Source organism: Mandrillus leucophaeus, unplaced genomic scaffold (genome assembly GCF_000951045.1).
Source record: "Mandrillus leucophaeus isolate KB7577 unplaced genomic scaffold, Mleu.le_1.0 Scaffold539, whole genome shotgun sequence".
NCBI classification, from domain to species: Eukaryota; Metazoa; Chordata; class Mammalia; order Primates; family Cercopithecidae; genus Mandrillus; species Mandrillus leucophaeus.
In genome coordinates this window covers 2,060,460-2,077,376 of record NW_012105797.1, presented here as the reverse complement: position 1 = coordinate 2,077,376, position 16,917 = coordinate 2,060,460, and the positions used below count along the sequence as shown (strand labels likewise).

The 16,917-nt window shown below is 33.0% G+C and overlaps 1 protein-coding gene across 1 annotated transcript in view; it reads right to left on the bottom strand.

Moving 5' to 3' along the window:
• Nucleotides 1-11,366: 11,366 nt before the first annotated feature.
• Nucleotides 11,367-16,917, bottom strand: part of LOC105551939 (low-density lipoprotein receptor-related protein 1B-like) — a 411,008-nt gene continuing 405,457 nt past the window's right edge. Inside the window, exons 20-21 of the mRNA XM_011997389.1 lie at nucleotides 13,732-13,929; nucleotides 11,367-11,575 (exon numbers count right to left, since the gene is read on the bottom strand). Of these exons, the coding sequence (XP_011852779.1) occupies nucleotides 11,367-11,575; nucleotides 13,732-13,929 (407 nt within the window). The remainder of the gene's footprint in view (nucleotides 11,576-13,731; nucleotides 13,930-16,917) is intronic.

The window sequence follows — 16,917 nt, the reverse complement described above, 5'->3', positions numbered from 1 at the left end:
TATTTACTCCTGCTGTGTTTCTCTTCTCTTTCACCCTCTGCTGCATGAGGGACCTAAAATAGTTTATAATAACCTGGGGTTCCTTAAAGAAAACAGAGAAGGCACCAGACTCCCTTTTGGGGAAAACTCTCTGTTTTTCCTTAGTGAATCTCAAGAGTATGAACAGACAAGTTCATCTCAGCTCTTAAGCTGCTTCCTTTTGTATTGTGTCATCTGATTTTTTCTTTTCTTTTTTTTTTTTTTTTAACTAAAGTAGCTATTGCAACAGAGGCTACTCTTGGTTTTGTAAGGAATAGTATCATTTAGACACTTAGAAATGTCTTTATTTATTTATTTATTTATTTATTTATTTATTTATTTGTGAACTGTAAGTGCTTTACATGGTTTAACCTCTTAATAATTTTCTTTTTGGAGATCCAAGATTCAGTGTGGGCTCTACCCAGAGCTCAGAGATCCAGTTAAAGATACACAGTCTCTATCTAAATAAAATTGGTCTCCTTATACAATCCTATGATAGATTTCCTTAACTTTATGTTTGATTTGGTATCCATCTTTAGTCTCCCTCTAGCACCACCAGACTTTTTCTTTCTATACTTTATGATGTAAATTTTGCTATTTCATTTTCACCTTAGTTGTTTCCTTTAATATGAAAAATTAAGGTTATTTAGCTGACAACTGCCTAGGGTTGTGAAACAAGTTATCAGAAATCTGAAAGTCCAAGACAGGGAAAAAAAAAAGTCTTTATGAATCTATAAGATGTATTTCTCTCAGCAGGCGTAATATGTTTATGTATTTATGTGCATATACACAATGTTTCACTACTAAAAATATATACAAGAGCTCTAATTAATTGGTTTAAGAAAATAAAAGCACTTGAATCAAATACTTTATCAGGAATAAAATACTAGTCAAATGCTTTTTCAAGTTTACATAACAAGTAAAATCTTTAATAAATAAACTAGCTTTAAAATTTTCGGTAAAGTAGTTAAGACTTTAGAAATGTCTTAAGAATTGCCAGAATACATTTTTGTTTGCATGTATTAATCAAGCACTTTCTTACTTATCCTTGCCAAATATTATAAGGTGTTAAAATTTGGCATAAGGGATACAAAACTATAAACCTAGCACAAGACAGAATAATCTTTGCTTGCATGATCTTTAATAAATAAGACATTGATATTGTTTTAATAAAAACAGCTACATCTTAAATTTAGTAAGATTACCATAACTTCTAATCTTGTGGCTTTAGGTGGTCTAGTCCACAGGTAGTAAGGTTTGTTTTGGGAAGGGACTGTAATTATCTTTGTTTCAAAGCTAAACTATAAACTAAGTAATACAAATACAAAGTTAGTTTGGCCTACACCCAGAAATGAACAAGGATGGCTTGAAGGTTAGAAGTAAGATGGAGTCAGTCAGTTCATATCTCTTTCACTGTCTCAGTTATAATTTTGCAATGGTAGTTCCGTAATTTTAAATGATGACTATCACAGTTTTTATAAACAATGTAGGTAAATGATTAAAATAATTAGGTAAATGTAATGGGATAAATACTTGTAAACAAACTCATAATTTAGATTCTAAAGTTATATTAAATTAAATAATATGTATTTTATTATTTAGGTATTTTTCAATAAAAGTATATTTGTAGGAAAACATTCTTTCAAAAAAAAGTATGTCCTTTTTAAAAAGGTGAAACATTTTTGTGTAATTCAAAGCTTATTTAAAGGTTATGTATAAAACAAGGTAAAAGGAATGAGGAAATAAGAGGAATGTAAAGAAAGTTATAAAAATAAAGAGCTTTTTTTCTGGTAAGAAAGCTTAAAGAGAAATAATTTTTATATGAGAAAGAGTCTTATATGGTAGATTTAGTCCTAGAACAAAATGACTGGTTGTTTAAGAAACAGAGATGTTCAGAACAAACCAGAAAGTCCAAGCATGACATGAATGATCTCTGTAAGTCACAATAAAGATTAATTAAAAACAAACAAACAAAAAAAACTTTTATATGATCAAGCTGTCTATAATTAAAGGGAAATTATAAGGGCCTTTCTACAGATTGGGGCTTGATATTAAAAACACACAATAAATGGTTAGAACAATGACATTTTCTTAAGAGATTGATTTATTCTTAGTAAATTATAATAGATTTTTTTTTAACATAAAGTTCAAATTTATGGCATCTCACCATTTTCGATTTTCTCTCCCCTTTTAAAGGGAACAAGATAGTAAAGTTGCTCTTCAACTCATTTTCAGCTCATACAAGTTTTTTTCCTCAACTTTTGTTTGTCATGGCCTGATGCCAACAATGTTTTCTTAAAGGTCTAAAGGAAATGTTTTCTTTCAACATAATATTCTTTGCAGTGCAGAAAGTCTTTTCTTTTGCTTTTGGTAACTGGTTTAACAGATTTTATGGTTTATCAAAACAACTCCTATGTCATTATTATTAAGTTTTGGTTTGCAGTGAGCTGAGATAGTGCCATTGCTCTCCAGCCTGTGTGACAAAAGCAAAACTCTGTCTCAATAGAAAAAAGAAAGAAAAAAAAAAAAAAGGACACCAAGTCCTGTTAAATCTTAAATGCTGACAGGAATTAAAGCCTCATCTTTAGTCCTGGTAGAAGATGACAATAAAAATAAATTGCATTCCTGAGACCCAGGGCCAGAAATTAAAGTTATTCAATTCCTCAAAGCCCAGGAACTATCACAGAAGAGGTGGGCATGTGAGATTGTAAGGGCAGATTTTGAGAGAGAAAGTAAGTCCCGTTTCTCTATAAATTAATCATTAAAGTCAAAGGCATACTAATACAAGACTAGTATATGGGTCCCTGTGTCAGATTAACAGGGTTTTCTTGAAGCATTAGCTGACTACTTAATAAAGATTATAAAAGGCTTATGGAAGTTATATCTTTTGGTCAAAATTAAAATTTTATAGATTGCTTATCATATTTTGAAAAACAAATTTAATTGGCTTCCTGCTTTTATTTGGGCTTATTGTTTTTAAAATTAAGTCTCCTCTCTCAAATAATGAAGGTTTTCACCTCTTTTTTGAAATCCTTGAGTTATCAGTTTGGTCAAATGAATGATTTATTTTACAAAGACATGCAGTATCAAGTGTTTTAATATTTGCTTTGGTATTTGACACTTTTAAAAATCAAATTAGAAATTATGTCTTTTCTGACCTAATTAATCCTTTAAGGTGTTAGTTTCACTAAAGTCAAAAAGTGACATAATTCAGCTTATTTGGTATAAAAATTATACAGGAAGCATTGTCAATTGTGAAATGGTGTTTGGTTTTCTTTGGGCTGTATTTGTGTATGCTGTTGGTATGTGTTCAAAAATTATGGGAAACTCTTATAATTCTAATATGAATTTGTGTACACTATCAGTAGTAATTATAATTGTTATATTAAATTATTGTGTGCCACAGAGGTAACAAATTTCCTTGTCAATGGCACCTTTGACTATGACTGCCCTAAAATTTTTATCTTCCACAGATAATTGTTGTCTTGTTTGGGTTCTCTTTAGAAGGTGATTTTACAATCAACTATAAAACTCTAACAGATGCTCTTGATTCCAGTTTTCTGATAACTTTGGAGGTTGTGACATCAGAATAGAGGAAACATTTTCAGAACTCATGGAGAGCTGAAATGTTTATGACTATCAAGCAGAACAGAAATTAACTGCATGGACTGAATTAATAGAAGAACAAAGTATTCTTTTTGACTTTTTGCTTAAAATGTTGCTGATCCTTTGTTTTGCTTTTCAGAGTCAGGAAAACTTTTCTTTGAGCTATTGACAACTTTTAACAACTTTGTATATACTCCTATGAACACAATTTGGACCATGTTTGTTTCTCTCTACCTGATTTCTACAGAATTTTGAAACTATTTGTGAGTATGTTAGCTTATGGCAATATAATTATCTGCATAAGTGCAATAAAAATTTGTTTCCATTTGCAACAGGACACAATTGGAGAAACTAGTTATTTTACCAAAGCTATGACTGGAGTGGTGTACTTTCCTCCAAGGAATCAAACTTGACTTACGGAGTCAATAAAAGCTTCTTGCAAAACTGGCTTTGTACCTTGTCTACATCATTCCTGTACAGGATTCCTGATTTGTGGTAAGTAAAGAATGTCATTTTTATGACAGGCCCAGAAGCTTCAAGTTTATCTTGGAACCTCAAGAGGAGAGGAATTCACCCAACTCATAGGTATTTGATGGTACAAATCCATGATTGAGCTCAACTTTAAAACAGTCTTATCTGAGATTCCTTCTATGGAACAAAATTCCATCAAAGCCAATTTAAAAGCCTATGTGAAAAAAATAATTTTTCTTGCTGCACTGTATACAAATAATCAGGCCGAGTATAATAAAGCAAATAAGTCCTACCAAGATTTGTCTTTGGTGAAAATGGAAAACTGGACAGAGAAAAATTAGGTTTCAAAAACTGTAGTACACCTGTTGTTATATTCTAATCTTGCCTAATGTTTTTCTTTTTTTATTATTTTCTACAGTTTGAACCAAATTCTATTTTTTCTTGGCTACAAGTCTGCAAAACAATGTTTTTAATTTTTTTTTTCCATTTTCCTTCTTTTTTCTCCATTTTTTCTAATTTGGAGTCATCAAAAACTAATCTGTGCTTTTGTAAAGCCCTCTAAACTGAAGGTAGACAACTTAAACTTCAGAAGAAAATAACAGCAACCTATTTAAAGCCACATACATAAATGACTTTCATACATGCCTACTGATGCGTGGACTTCAGAGTAATGAGGCCTGTACTGATTCTCCAGGATTATTCTTTTGTTTGTTGTTGTTTTTCTCCCTTCTTCCCCCTATTTTCTTGTCACAGGACATAAGACTTCACAACCTGCTAAAAAGGAGCTTTCCTAATAACTCAAGACTTATCCATCTAGGAATAAACCATCCTAGCCATGAGAGATCAGATGAAACCTGAAACAAGAGACTCATTTTCTTCTAAAATGCTTTCTCTGAAAGATTTTAAAAAGGGGGAAAGTGTGAAAGAAAAATAAATCTTGGGGCCTCCAAATCACTAAGCTAAAGGGAAAAGTTAAACTGGGAACTGCTTAGGGACAACCTGACTCCCATCGATTCAAAGTCACTCCTCTGTTCATGGGGATAAATGCATTTGCCTTCTTTAAAGAGGCTAACCAGAAACTTAGAAACAGGCAACCATTTGTCTCTTATCTACCTTGACCTGGAACTCCCCCCACCCTGCCCCCGCTTCAAATCTTCCCACAGTTGCTTCGAGTTGTCCCACCTTTACAGACTGAACCAATGTTCATCTTACATATGCAGATTGATGTCTCATGTCTCCCTAAAATGTATAAAATCAAACTGTGCTCTGATCACCTTTGGCATATGTCATCAGGAGCTCCTGAAAGCTGTATCATGGGCACATGTCCTGAGCCTTGGCAAAATAAACTTTCTAGATTAACTGAGACCTGTCTCAGTTCTATGGGGTCCACAGACAGCTTTAGTTCTATGTATATGGCTTTAATTTTAGTTTCAATTCTTTCACAGCTATGGTTGTGGAAGCATATTCGGAAAAACAATATCCAAATTGTTTATTGTTTGATAATGAAATATGTGAATAAGACCATTGGGAAAGAATAAAAATGAACATTCATATACCAGAGGACAATGTACTGATAATTGTTTAAGCTAGGTAATGGGTACAAGAGGGTTTATTATACAATCCCAACTAGTTTGTGTACTTTAATATTTCTATAATAAAAGCTTAAAAGTGTAAATAACTCAAATAAATAGGTAAGAATTTTAAAAAATATACCAGAGGACATTTATAAAATTTCAGTGTTGGGGCCTATTTTCCAAAAAAATTATGTTTAAAGATAAGATTGTTTTGTATAAAAATATTAATTATCTGAAAATATTAGCATGAAATTATTTATAAGCAAAATTAATCACAAAATAATATAATATGTTGCCAGTCAAATAGAAAAATGTAACAAAGGTTAATATAAAGCTGATAGGCTATTTAAATAGTTAAATGTCTTTCTTAAAAATAATGATATGAAATAAATCTCACTTCAATTTAATTTTGAGTGCACAGATCTTTCATAGACAACAGGTTGTTATTTACCAGCTGCTTTTAAACTTAGCATTAAAAACAAAAAGATTTAAATAGAAAGAGCACAAAGATAGCATCAATCTAGTCTGTAGTGTTATCTCCACAAACAAGGGCCAGAAGAGAGATCTGCAAGCTTAAAAAAATAAGAGGCCGGGTACGGTGGCTCATGCTTGTAATTCCAGCATTTTGGGAAGTTGAGGCAGATGGATCATGTGAGGTCAGGAGTTGGAGACTAGCCTGGCCAACATGGTGAAACCCTGTCTATACTAAAAATAGAAAAGTTAGCTGGGCATAGTGCTACACGTTTGTGATCCCAACTACACAATCACTTGAACCCGGGAGGCGGAGTTTGCAGTGAGTTGAGATCATGCCACTGTACTGCAGCCTGGGCGACAGAGCAAAACTCTGTTTCAAGAGAAAAAAAAAAAAAAAAAGAAAAGAAAAAATAATCTCTGAAAACAAACTATGAATTTGGAAGTTATAGGCAGTCTCTGAGTATTTGTGGATAAGCCACCTATAGATGTAGATAAAGCTGTACTTCCCACTCTGCAATGATAAAACAAAGATTTCTGATGCATCATCTTTTGCCTGTATAACAATTGGGAAATTGGTGTCTACCTTGTAACTTTCTATCCAGTTAAACTTTGAATAGTTGTGGCGAGTCCAACTATCTATCAGTGACCCTGCAATTCTTCATTCTCTATATTTATATTTACTAGAAATAGGCACTGTGAACTCTGAAACATTTTTCTAGTGGGAGAAAAATATGGCTTGGGACATTTTGATTCACTAAAATAAGTGATTGTGTCATTTCTTCACTAAACCTAGCAGTGTTAGTATACTTTCTCTATAGTGGTCACTGTGAGACTAAAATTTCATCAGTTTAAGTGAGAAACTCCAACACTTTTTATAAATAACATGTTATAGAATTAGTCACCGTAAAAGTGTTCTTAACCTTGCCATAACACAGTTCACAACAATCTTAAGAGCTGATTTCAATGATCATCCTTTCATAAAATTCTAGGTACTCTTTCATATACTTGATAATGTGCTACTTTAACAGAATCATTTTTTCCATATTACTTTCTCTTTGGATGGTTAAAATGCATTAGCATTTCAATGATTGCATTATATCCTCAAGTATACAAAGACTTAATCTCTCTCCTTATAGGATGTATGGAAATTTTCAGCCACAATAAGTTTTAAAAAAAGAAACTGCAGTCTACAGTTGCTGCAGTTCCTCCATTCATGCATTAGCAAGTGTCTGGATTAAACTGGTTCAAAAGACCATGAACAACTTGTACCATTATAGACATAAAAAGGCCATTACCATCTATCAGATCAAGCAGCAGAAGGTAAAAATAAACGATCCCAGTTAAAATAAATAAATAAATAAACAAACAAACAAAAAAAAACAGATTACTTATCTATAATATTTAGTTCTTTAAAAATCAACAAAACCTCTATTAGTTCCATTTAAGAATATTCCTAGATAAGATTAAAATATTATTTGGATGTCTCACTAATCTTCACAATTACTATTTCTGTTTTCACCAATGCAACTTTTATGGCAGTTAAAAACTTAGTTTAACTAAATTCAGTTTTAGTTAAAAGCTGAAGTTTTAGTTCAGTTATTATGACAAAGGAAAACTAAATACTAGCTTTAGCAATAGAGCAGGAAGATGCCATGCGGTAGCGTAAAGACAAAGGCAATGAAAGTTTAAGAACTGAAGTGAGTACCTTGTAGATTCTGTACACCCTGGCGCTTGTTACCCTCCAATAATAAGCTTAATGTTTAAAACGGGATTCATGGTCTCTTTCAGGTCACCTTACCAATAAGTGCATTACCTTAAAATGGAATGAAAGAAAAATAGCTCCTCCCTAAGACTCTTAATTTACCATCTTGGAATAGTTTGTCACTTGGGAGATCAGGTCAAAATCCAGAATACTGAAGGAATATGGCATGATGACAGATATGTTTTATAACCCAAAGTGAATGTTGGTGGATTTTATGCCGGGGAAGCAAAGTAGTCAATTAAAAACACTTCATATTGGCATCTGTAAAAAAAAGGTCACAAAGACCTTGATTGCTGTAGAAACCTTACATGAAGTAAATGTGTTTTGTGGGGCTACTGTTAGGGCCTGTTTTTTTCTCAGCTGTGTTAAGGGAGAAAGTGGCTAGTTGCAAACCTTTTTTTTTTTTCATTTGTTATTGTAAACAAAGTTCATAGTTTTACCCATTCGCTGTCTTTACTGTATACTTCACATTATAAATACATCCTTGAGTTCATGTAAGTTGCATATAAACAAATTCCATTTATATGCATACATTCATTTGTTTAACATTTACTTAGCACAAGTATATATTCAAAGAGGCTTAGAAGGATTTTACAGACTGAAAACAAATTCCCTTGCCATCAAAAAGCTTAACATTTAGTAGAAAATAGAACAGTATTTATATAAATCATATTTCTCAATAATTAGTGAATTTTATCTAAAATCAAAAATTTCAAAAGAAGTTTAAATTACTCTGAAGTTCGTATCAATGCTGAGTCTCTGTTTCCCTATGTATTTGATTAATAGTTTGAGAAATTAGGGAAAATCTTATTTTTACATTGTACATGGTACTAAGACAGTAAGCTGAGTTTAAATAAAATGATATTTCAATGTTGCTTTTCTTGTGCTTGGCTTGGCTTTGCTGTAAGTGCGTATGTGTGTGAGTGTGTGTGTGCACACACACACGCGCTTTTTGTTGCTATGTTCTAAGCCTACCTTGTGAAAGGTCCAATATTAAACTAACCTCAGAACTTTTTACCAAAATAGCTAATAAACTTGAAAATATTTTAATATTTGCATTACATTTTTAATCTAAAAATTTACATTTTAAAATGTGGTTCGTGATGTTTATATAAACTTTATATCTTAATCATATCAACCTCTGTAAAATAACTTTTAACAATAAAAAGCCTATCGAATCATGACACAAAAATCTGTCAACGTTCCAGTTAACACTTAGAGTTTAATGAATTAGTACTGTTGTCCAAACTCTGGTCATTTATTGTAGAAACGATTGTATAAGCATTGTTATCCTATTTTAAAAAATTATTATTTTATTACCAATGTAATTATCTTAATTAGTCTCACTGTTTCATAGCAGCAGTCACTGATGGAAGGCATCAACTCCCCCAGAAGCATTTTTGAGTTTCCCCTACTTTCAGGCTAGCTTTCTATTTAACTTTCAACTCTTTGAGGATATTTCATACTGAAATCGTACTTGGTATTTTCACTTAAATAGTATTTATAGGTTGTATGTCCTTGGTGTTTTTATTTTCTTTACTCTCAGGTTGGATATTTTCAAAACTGAGATAAATAAGTTGATCCTAGCATTGTTAATATAATATCAGTGGAAAATGAGGTATCAACTGCAAAATCTATCTGGTTTGGTGAGGCCATTTTTAAACTTTCATACACCTGTTTTTGTGTGTTCTGTGTCATTTATAATTTTGGAATTATTCATATTTTTCTTCTCATGTTGGTATACATGCTATGATTACAATCTTTTTCCAAAATACTACTTTTCTTTTATTCAGAAAGTTTCTCATGCTGACACAACTTAGGTCTGATAGGTAAAACCCTTATATCAGTAGTTGGCACTGGAGATAAGGCCCTGGCTGATAATGAGCTTGCAACTTTGTGGGAAGTATACGGTCAGTATCAGCAATCTATTGTACCTCAGGAATAAAATATTGAAAAATAAAGACATGTCTTATTAAACATAGCAGGCTTTCTCCTGATAAACTGTTATTATAGGAAGTAATGAGTGAAATAGGTCAAATGTAGACTACATAAACTAGAGAATACACTTCGAGGCTAAGAGAAACAGCTACCACTCAGCTCATTGTTACCAGATCTCCCTATTTTACGAAACAAGGCAGAAATCCAGAATCTTATGTAAAATCTCTCAATATTTTAAATTTTGACAACTAATTCAAGCAAATTTAAAACACTGTGGAAAATAAAGCAAACACAGAAATGAGGGTGGTCAATTTGGAATCCCTGCTCTAGAGAAGTGGTTTCTGCCCCTTCATTTCTAGGTCAAAATTGACGAAAAGAGACGTAAACATACTTCCCAATCTATTGACTTCTGAGTCTTAGGCATAGACAAGAGCAAAAGTCAGAGAGTGTGGCCAGGAGGCCGACTTAGACATAGGCTGGCTTTTCTCTCTTCTTTATCTCATTGAACTCTCTCTTGGCTCACTCCTTGTTCATTGGAGCTCCTCTCTCATTGAAGCACTCATTGACTTTCCCTGGACTTGACATTACTTAAAGGTACAAGCCTCCCAACGAATTCTTTTCTGCTAACCTTTAGACTCGACAATGGTCTTTGATTTACAAAAAAATTACAAAGGTCATAGTCGACAGGAATAACAAAGCATTCTCACATATCAGTTGCATATTATCTCCTATGTATATCATCTCCTTAAAAACAACTGAAGGAGGAAGATGTTATGATCCCCAATTCATAGAACAGAAACCTGAAATCTAAGGAAAAAGAATACACTTGATACCCCCCGAGTATAAGTGACTGGGCAGGAATGGGAACCCACATCTTCTGGATGGAAATCCAGGGCCTCTCTTCTGCTCCTTCACAAAGGAACACACAAGGGAAGAGAGGCAGTAACCTGAGTTACTCAACATTGAACCTTGTTTTCCAGAATCATATGCTTTGTCTTTCAAATCTCCCAGTAGTCAATATCTCACCACTGGACTCCTTCAAGCTTATTTAAATTTTCTTTTAAACTGACTCCAAGAACATAAAAAATAAATAAAGGGTGAGATGGTTAACATCTGTGACTATTTAGAACAAAGACTGGCCCTGTAGTTTGCAACCATTAGAAACAATTACAGCATCTCTTTGGCAGGGCGAAGATAAATTCATTAAATTACTGCTTTGAAAAAGAGTTGCAATAGCTTCCAATAGGGCCTAATGCCCACATTTAGAAAAAAAAAAAAAATACATTTTGAGCCTCTAAAAGTACCTATGTAAGCAATCCTATAACCAAACTTGTGGCAATAAACTTAAACTAGTTGCTGTATATACAACTCACACACCCACCCCCACCCCACCCCACACACATACGTTAGCACAAAATAACCACTTTGACACTTTGACTCATAATTGATGAGATAATTGAATTCAATATTAAATTGAAAGCCTGTTTTTTATGCCAAACTCAATCTATAAAAGGCAAACTTCTTTACCCATATCTTGGGTCCAAAGCAATGGCCCTGGGGTGTTCCATGGCTCCTGCTATTAGTGTAGTTCTTAGGGAGCCATCTAGTTTAGCCACCTCGATTTGGTCCAGATTGCTGTCTATCCAGTATATGTTTCCTGCTATCCAGTCGACTGTCAGGCCTTCTGGAGTAGCCAGGCCATGCTCCACAACCACTTCAATGGCACTGACACCTACAAAAGAAGGAAAACCAGTATGTGCACCTATTCAAGGATTGCGTTAAGTACAAAGGAAAAGGCCTACCTGCTACCAGCAGTACAAATTATTTCAATGTGATTTCCACTTTGAGAGATTGCAAAAGTGCAACTTAGCACAGGCAACACCAAGTAGTCTCCAATTTGGCATTACCTATCACCCTTACCAGAAATCTTTAATCTAGTAAATCCTTTTAGTATCAGTGGAATCAAGTTTTTAAACAGCTCTGAGGTTAATAACAACATTGAGGTGGCGGAAAAAAAAAAAAAAAAAAAAAAAAAAAGTTTCTTCTTGTTTCTGACTTTTGTATTCAGAGCAAGGGATTTTGGAAACAATCAGTGCAACTTAACTCAAATGTTGATCTTCAAGAGTAGAATAAAATGAAAAGAAAAAGCCCACCAGAGCTCATATGCATTCTGGCTAATCAGCACTCACTCTTTTTCTCTTCGTGGAAGCATAACAGGTAACAGCTACTACTATATTAAACTTTAACAAAGATAAGCCCCAGATGACCCTCTTCCTCACCTGGGACCCTAAGATTTGTACGATATAACAAAAATGTAAATAAGAGAAAAGGTATGAATAAAAATAAGCGATTTGGTGATGCCTACCAATATTCTTATTTATCTATTATTTAATTTCTTTCACAATTTTTTTTAAAAAATCTTTCTTTTATTTATTTTATTTTATTTATTTTATTATTATTTTTTTGAAACAGGGTCTCACTTCTGTTGCCCAGGCTGGAATGCAATGGTGTGATCACGGCTCATTGCAGCCTCAACTTCCAGGGCTCAGATGATTCTCCTACTTCAGCCTCCTGAGTAGCAAGGACTACAGGTGCACAAAACCATACCCAGCTTTCTTTGTATTTTTAGCAGAGATGGGATTTTGCCATGTTGTCCAGCTGGTCTCGAACTCATGGGCTTAAGCATCTGTCTGCCTCAGCTTCCCAAAGTGCTGGAGTTACAGGCATGAGCCACTGTGCTGGTCAGCCAAAACTTTCCTTTTTAAACACCTTTTGTAATATGATAAATCATTGTAGTTTGTAACGTTGCTACCGCATCAGTGCTTTTTGTTAGACATATTAACAATATGTTTTATGAAATCGCTAACCAATTAATCCTATGAATCTAAATCCACCGTTTAAAATCAGTATATGGCATAGGATATAAGTTTACATATCATAATTATATTATGCGCTTAAATATGACCATTTTTCAAAATTGCAAAGGTGATTTAGAATGGAATTAACAATTTGAAAGAGATACCTTGTTCTTGGAATGGTATATGGAGGCAACATTTCAAGAGAAATATATATTTATGTCAAATACTTCCTTTTTTTTTTTTTTTTTTTTTTTTTTTGAGATGGAGTGTCACTCTGTTGCCCAGGTTGGAGTGCAATGGCACAATCTCAGCTCACTGCAACCTCCGACTCCCAAATGCAAGCAATTCTCCTGCTTCAGCCTCCTGAGTAACTGGGATTACAGGCATGCACCACCGCGCCCGGCTAATTTTATATTTTTAGTAGAAATGGGATTTCATCATATTGGCCAGGCTGTTGTGGAGCTCCTGACCTCACGTGATCCACCTGCCTCGGCCTCCCAAATTGCTGGGATTATAGGCGTGAGCCACTGCACCTGGCTATTTATATCAAAGACTTTCTACTTAAGAAAGGATTAGTTTAGCCAAAAGAAATAAGTCAAATTATGGCAAAAATATTTAGCTCATATTGGTCATCTTTGTAATATTTTTTTTTCATTTTTTTTGAATTATCTTGAAAGATGGTAGCAAAATTAAAAAAAAAAATAAAAGTTATTCTAACTCCTAAAAATGTGACTAATGGTATGTAACAACCAGTCACTTTGTTTCGTTTTCTTGTAAATAAATTTCTTTGCCATCAGTCCATGGAAAAGTCCACAGTGGCAAATGGTGTGAACAGCATGAGCATCACCACTTCCTGCCCCCAACAGGTGCTCGCACAGATGCTCAACACCCCTGATTTTACATATATAAGGGAGGGGATAAAGGATCAAAGGTCAAAGAATAATCAAAATTTTTTCTAGTTATAATGTGTTCTTTGAATTTTCACTTAAAAAAGTAATCTAAACATTAAGGAAAATTATAATATATGTACCTCCACTTTCAGAAAGCTTTCCCCGGTATATTCTGTCTTCTACAACATCTGTCCAATAAAGTAAACTTTGATTGAAGTGAAAATCAAGTGCTATTGTGTTTCTCAATCCAGGAACAAGTAGACTATAGTCTCTTTTGTGAAGATCAATCCTTCTGATCTCATGACGAATAGAAAAGATGATGAATGCTTCAAAAGGATCTGAAATTAAATTTATGTTTAATAGGCTTATGAAAATGTAAACTCTGGTAATAAAATGCTTGAGATCAAAATATATTATTTAAAAGTATAATTTATTACATAATTCTCCATCTTAAAACAGCAATTTCTTTTAATCCAATATTTAACGGAAACTTGTAAAACTTAGGTTTATATGTGTTCATTAGAATAGTTATTAGGGAGATTTTATTGCTTGAATTTACATATACCTGACACTGATTAAAGAATAGAAGAATTATTGTCACACAAAAACAAAATAAGGGGTTTTCTGTTTTTTTGTTTTTTTGTTTTTTTTTTTAGAATTTCACCTGACAAAGCTCAGAAAAATCACCATAGGAATTTCTAAGATGTGGCTAAAGCTAACTTTGCTATTCTCTTAGCTAACTACCCTATATTTACAGATCTATAGAGAAGAAATATCCAACAACAACAGAAAAAGATTTCTGTGAAGAAGTTGTTGGACTTATAGTTAGAGAGTGCTTCCATTAAGAGAGAAGATGGCGGCTTTCTGCAGAGTCCAAAAATATCATAACTATATCATTCCTTACTGGTTTCTTTTAGCCTGAAACAGGCCTGAGTAGGAAGAAAGGAAAGAAGCTTTGAAAACGGATATGAGATTAAAGTTTCTTTTAGTATTATTGTGTCTAAAAGAATGTTTCAGTATCTGAAAGTTACTAAAATTATGTTATTTCAAAAATGTATCAAACCCTAAACTAATTACTGTGAGACATACTGATGTATATTGTTGTGATCACTTAGATATTGCAGTTATTTATTGCACAGTATTGTTTCTTCTGTATGACATTATTGTGACTAGAGCTAACTGAAAAAATGTGTATCAAAAACATGTACAGAATAGTTCCAGATAGCTCCCAATAAAACAAATACTGTTAAAATTTAATAGCCTGGATTTAGCATTTTTAAAATAAAGAAAATGTTTGTGTTGGATGCACAGTTGTTTAAAAGAAAAAAAATATCTAATTTTGGATTAGCTCTTATGTTAGGTCTTTGATACAATATGAATTAATTTTTGTATATGGTATAAGATAGGTTCAGATATAATTCAATTGCATGTGAAAATCTAGTTCTCCCAGCACTAGTTCTTGGAAAGACAATTTTTCCTCCACTTATGTTCAGACTAATCTCACACCATAGACAAAAACTAACTCAAACTGTATTACACACTTAAATGTGAGAACTAAAACTACATTACTATTAGAAGAACACACAGGCATATATCTTAGCGACCTTCAATTAGGCAATGGTTTCTTAGCTATGAAACTAAGACTTAATCACTGACTAAGATGATTATAATAAGAAAGCTGGATGACACAGCTGATGGCAAGGATGTAGAGAAATTAGAACCCTCATACACTGCCAGTTGGCTATTAAGAAAAAATGCAGTCACTTTGGAAAACAGTTTGGCTCTTCTTTAAAACATTAAATATTGAGTTACCATATGACCCAGCAAAAATTCCAATTCTAATTGTACATCAAAGATAATTAAAAATGCATATTCACAAAAAAACTGGTGCATATTCATAGCAGCATTATTCATAACCAAAAATGGAAATAATTCATATGCCCATCAACTGATGAATAAAAAAATGTTGTCTATCCACATGATAGATATATTATTCATCAATACAAAGAAAATAATTACTGGTGTATGCTAAAACAAATGAAAACATTATGCCAAGTGAAAGAAGCTAGTCATAAAACACATATTACATGATTACATTTATATGAAATGTCCAGAATAGGCAAATCTTTAGGGGTAGAAAATAGATAGATCAGTGGTTTCTAGGGCTGAGGGGAGGTATTAATGGGAAATGATTGCTAATGGGCATGGAGTTTGTTTTGGGGTGACTAAAGTGTTCAAAAATTAAATAGCTGTAACAGTTAAACTGAATTGTACACTTTATAAGAGTGAATCTTATGGTATGTAAATTATATCTAAATACATTTGTTATTAAAAAAATGTAGTAATGACTGTAAAAACTTGTAAAGGGCATAAAACTGTACAAATACTACTTGTAGCTCACTGTTAACAGTCCAGGTTCACATATATCATTAATTTTTAGCTCATTTAGTCATTCCTATAACCTTCCTCAGATCTGAAAAATTTTCTATCTACATTAAGAAAACAAAGAATTCCAATAATTTAGTTCTGTTTCTTTTCTGTGCATTAAAGTTAGTTGAATAAAATAGAGAAATTATTATTAGAAAAATTAAATGGAATAATATTTCAATTCAAAGAATTCAGAAAATAAAAATAAATTAACTCAAATTTGAAAATAACAACAAATATAACCACAGAAATTGATACAATATGACAAAAGATATTACTAGCAAACCCAAAGCCATTTGTTTAAAAGAATAACAAAATATAGATTAGACCTATGGCAGACTTGATTATATATATATACACACACATACATACACATATTACATATAATACATATACATATACACACATACATAGTGATAAATTAACAGTAAGAAGAGTGAAAATAGAAAATATAGAAAATAAAAAACAGGCGACAGCGAGACTCCACCTCAAAACAAAAAAAAACAGATGAGTAAGATATGTATTTTAATAATACACTTGAAAATATGTAAAATAAGTTAACTCTTAGAGAAACGTGTTAGCAAAATTGACAAAAAGAAATAGAAGGCCGGGTGCGGTGGTTCATGCCTGTAATCCCAGCACTTTGGGAAGTCAAGTCTCGTCGATCACCTGAGGTCAGGAGTTCAAGGCCAGCCTGGCCAACATGGTGAAATCCCGGCTCTACTAAAAGTACAAAATTATCCAGACATGGTGGCACGTGCCTGTAATCCTAGCTACTCAGGAGGCTGAGGCAGGAGAATCTCTTGAACCCGGGAGGCAGAGGTTGCAGTGAGCCTAGATCACACAACTATGCTCCAGCCTGGGTAACAAACTGAGATTCCATCTCAAAAAAAAAAAAA